The sequence below is a fragment of the Nicotiana sylvestris genome, chromosome 4 (assembly GCF_000393655.2).
Source record: "Nicotiana sylvestris chromosome 4, ASM39365v2, whole genome shotgun sequence".
NCBI classification, from domain to species: domain Eukaryota; kingdom Viridiplantae; phylum Streptophyta; class Magnoliopsida; order Solanales; family Solanaceae; genus Nicotiana; species Nicotiana sylvestris.
Window position 1 is genome coordinate 135891053 of NC_091060.1, and position 4505 is coordinate 135895557.

The window sequence follows — 4505 nt, forward strand, 5'->3', positions numbered from 1 at the left end:
AAGACTGGTTTTTACAATAGTTAACTCCTTTTCGAGCAAGATGTGCGACTCACTGGCTACTTCATTCCCTTTCCCAATAGTTACATTCCTACGTTCTCTATGAGCCCCTCAATGGTTTCCTCTAGATCATCACATATTACTAGAAGGTCATCTCTTTCCTCCTTAGTGGAGGCAATTTTTTCTTCTAAGGAGTGTTTCTCATTGCTAAGACTTTCTATTGTTTCTTTTAGATCAACGACTACTACCATCAGGACGTCTCTCTCATTCTCCACACTGGTTATTTTTTCATTTAGGGCCTCCTTCTCTAGTTCAAGATTAGCTATGGTTTCATTTAAGTCCACTACACAGACTACTAGATCATCTCAAGATTGTTCGGACTCCCTTAGTTCTACAGTCAAGATCTCCTTATCATTTACAAGACTATAATAAGTGTCAATTAGGACATTTGATAAAGACCTTAGTTTCTTAGAGGAATAGGATTTCAGATTTTTTTGAATATCCCTGAAGTTTACCTCATCGTCTTCATCTTCTTCATCATTATCATCTGATTGAGCCATCAGCGCGAACAGTGAATCATACTTTGTTGCTTCAGTTTCCCTTGCCATCATGGAACTGTTTTCTGCATCTGATTCCCTTTTAGATTCACTTGACGAGTCTCCCCAAGCAGCAAGAGCCTCCTTAACAATATTGTCTGCAGCACTTTTTCGATTAAATCTTTTCTCTGGAACCAGGTTCCTTTTTCCAGCTTTGTTAGGATTTTGCTTGTACTGCTCCTGTTTCGCGAGTGGGCAGTTTTTGATGAAATGCCCTGGCTTTCCACATCCGTGACAGAGATCGTTGTTCCTTGTTTTACTTGAATTGCCCCACTTTGGTAAGCCACCATTTCTTCGAACCATTTTTTGAAATCTCTTCGTAAGATAGGCCATGTCACTATCTTCATCACTTGAGTCACTCCTTTCAGCCTTAAGCACCAGGTTCTTTTCCTTCTTGGGCTCTCTTCTTTCACTGTCTTTCTTTCCTTTTATCTCATATGTTTTCAGATTACCAATCAACTCATCCATGGTCAGAGTCTGTAGATCTTTAGCTTCCATGATGGCATTTACCTTACTTTCCCAAGACCCAGGTAGAACACTGAGAATTTTCCTTACAAGCTTGTTTCTGGGAATGACATCTCCAAGTGAGTGAAGCTCATTTCTGATGGAGGTGAATCTGGTGTGCATATCTTGTATGGACTCATCATCCTTCATCCTGAAGAGCTCATATTCAGTGGTGAGCATGTCGATCTTGGATTGTTTGACTTGAGTGGTTCCTTCGTGTGCAGTTTGTAAGGCTTCCAATATTTCTTTGGCAGTATCATAGGCTGATACTCTGTTGTGCTCATCAGGTCCTATGCCACATATTAAGATTTTCTTGGCACGAAAGTTCTTTTCTACAACTTTTCTATCAGTGTCGTTGTACTCTCTTCTCCCTTTGGGCACCAATGGTCCTGTTTCTTCAAGTTTTTTCATGGGAACATGTGGACCATCACAAATAATGTCCTACAATTCTGAATTGTCAGCCATTATAAAGTCATGCATCCGAGTCTTCCACCATCCGTAGTATTGACCATTAAATCTGGAAGGTCTATAGGTTGATTGTCCTTCTTCAAAGCTTGGTGGAGTAGCCATTTAAGGATCATTCCTAGGTGTTAGCTTGATAGGAAGAACCTGCTCTGATACCAATTGATAGCCTGTATGAGTCCACCAAACAATGGAGTACCTGGTCCCGTATGAGGCTGATATGTAGAAAGCAGTAAGACTGAAAGTAAAGAAGGCAAGAGATTTTCTACGTGGAAAAATCCCACATAAGGGGATCAAAAAACCACGACTTACTCTTGTAGGCTTTTAACTCAACTAACTTGTAATCTACCTATTACAAGCCACTTTGCAATAATACTGATTGCAAATACTTTAAACTAACTTGTGATGCAACCACCATAAGCCACTCTCTAACTCTCCTAGTTACAAAGGATTTAACTTATGACTATTCCTAGTCACAACATAAACTCTAAAGTTTACGAATTTGATTTGTTCCTAAAACAGCGCTTCTAAGAAAGCAAACTAGGAATTACAATGTAGAGCAATTAACAAGATTACAACTCAACTATGGATACATATAAGACTCGTTTAGAAACCGATCCTTAGTGGAGTTGTCTTCTTGTTCTTGACACACCAGTAACTTCAATGCCGGATGAATGCTTCTTCTTCTTGAGAAAATATCACTGAATGCACACCCCTGGTGTGTCTTGCACCAGATTGTCTTATCACAAAAGATATCACAATAGGTAGTGATGTCAACTCGTGGTGTACTTTTTCCCAGAGAGAAGTGATTGCTGCACTGTCTGCACAACCACTACTGGGTAGTTGCATTCCAACTGGATAGTGGACTTTATACATGTATCATAACACACCAACAGACCAGGTCCTCATTGTTTTCTGCTTCTATAACAGTTACCAGATGGTCACTTTCTTTTGTCACATTTCAGCTGTGTACTTGACCTGTACTTCTGTCAGAGAACCTACAGGGAGCAGGTCCCTGTTGTGTTCCTCTTTATATTGATTGCGTACAGTCACTGACTTCTTTGTACCGGAGAACCCTAAGAGATTGGGGCACCAGGTCCCTGTGATGTTCCTCTCTATGATCGTTTAGTTCTTTCATGTTGCTGACTTGTTCATATGAGATGTATATCCTGTGCGACAAGGTTCTCTATCTGGTTCTTCATAACAAGTTTGTTAGATTATCAAAACATAAGAAGTATAAGGCTAAGACATTGAAAGCCCATCACATGGAAAGAGTACAGGGATTGGTCGCCTCCATGGCATGGACTGTATTACCCTCTTGAGCAGCCAGTGCCATGTTTGGAACAAGCTTTTCACCAGGCTGATACGATATGGGGGACTGCAGAAGAAGAAGCACTTGTTGGGTTGAAGAATTTGTCTTGGAGGATGAAGACATGGACTACAGTGTCATAATTGAGGAGGAGGAGGAAGAAGGCCTCACTATTTAGACTGTGAAGAAGGGAGTTGTTCTCAGGAACTGGACCGCCACACCATCCCAAGCCTGCCGAGTCCTTGGCGTTATTATTACTTTTCCTGATGAACCAGTGACTGTGACATGTGATGAGGCAACGCAATATGGGAAGTAGTGATTCAGAGGAAGAAGATGAGATACCCGAGGAAATTATCAGGGAGGTTGAGAATTTTGAGAATAAGCCTAATTCCAATCTGGACAAGACCGAATCAGTAAATTTGGGAGACGCCGGGACCATCAAGAAGAGTCGTATCAGCATTCACTTGTCACCAACAGAAAAGGAAGAATACATCCATTTTCTAAAGGAATATGAGGACATTTTCGCATGGTCATATGATGACATGACCGGCTTGATCACATCTATAGTGTCTCACAAGTTTCCTATTAACCCCATGTGTCCGCCAGTCAAGCAGAAACTCTAAAAGTTCAAACTAGACATGAGCCTGAAAATAAAGGAGGAAGTTACCAAACAAATCAAAGCCAAAGTTCTCAGGGTGGTTGAGTACCCAACCTGGTTAGCTAACATTGTGCCAGTTCCGAAGAAGGATGGGAAGGTCCGAGTATGTGTTGACTATCAGGATTTAAATAGAGCAAGTCCCAAGGATGACTTCCCACTGCCAAATATACACATCCTGATCGATAATTGCGCCAAGCATGAACTCCAATCCTTTGTAGATTGCTTCACGGGTTATCACCAGATTTGGATGGATGAAGAAGATACAGAGAAGACGGTTTTCATCACACCGTGGGGTGTATACTGTTACAAAATGATACCATTCGGTCTAAAGAATGCTGGGGCCACCTACATGAGGGCCATGACAACCATCTTCCATGATATGATACACAAAGAGATAAAGGTGTATGTGGACGATGTCATTATAAAATCCAAGAGGGTCACATATCACATAGCAGGTTTGAGGAAGTTCTTTGACAGACTAAGGAGGTACAACTTGAAATTGAATCCCGCAAAGTGTGCATTCGAGGTCCCTACAGGAAAATTATTGGGATTCATCGTCAATCGTCGAGGGATCGAGCTGGATCCATCTAAAGTCAAGGCTATTCAGGAGTTACCACCGCCTAAGAGCAAAAAGGACGTGATGAGCTTCTTAGGACGTCTCAACTACATCAGTTGCAACAAATCTCCGGGTAGAGCAACTCAATGAGCTTGATGAGTTCCGATTTTATGCCTATTCTAGTTCGTCAAAGACAAGATGGAGTACTTACACGACAAGTATGCCCGTAGCAAGGAATTCAAGGAAGGTTACTTGGTTCTCTTATTCTTCTCTCGGTTACGACTGTTACTAGGAAAGCTCAAGTCAAAATGGAGTGGACCTTTTGAGGTGGTGCTTGTAACTCCGTTTGGTGCTCTTGATTTGAAAAACAAAAAAGGTGAAATCTTCAGAGTTAATGGGCACAGAGTGAAGCACTATCTTGGC

The 4505-nt window shown here is 41.4% G+C and overlaps 1 protein-coding gene across 1 annotated transcript; it reads right to left on the reverse strand.

Moving 5' to 3' along the window:
• Positions 1-362: 362 nt before the first annotated feature.
• LOC138890214 (uncharacterized) lies at positions 363-1091 on the reverse strand. The gene has a single exon (XM_070173579.1). The coding sequence runs from the start codon at positions 1089-1091 to the stop codon at positions 363-365; it is 729 nt and encodes a 242-aa protein (XP_070029680.1).
• Positions 1092-4505: the final 3414 nt, after the last annotated feature.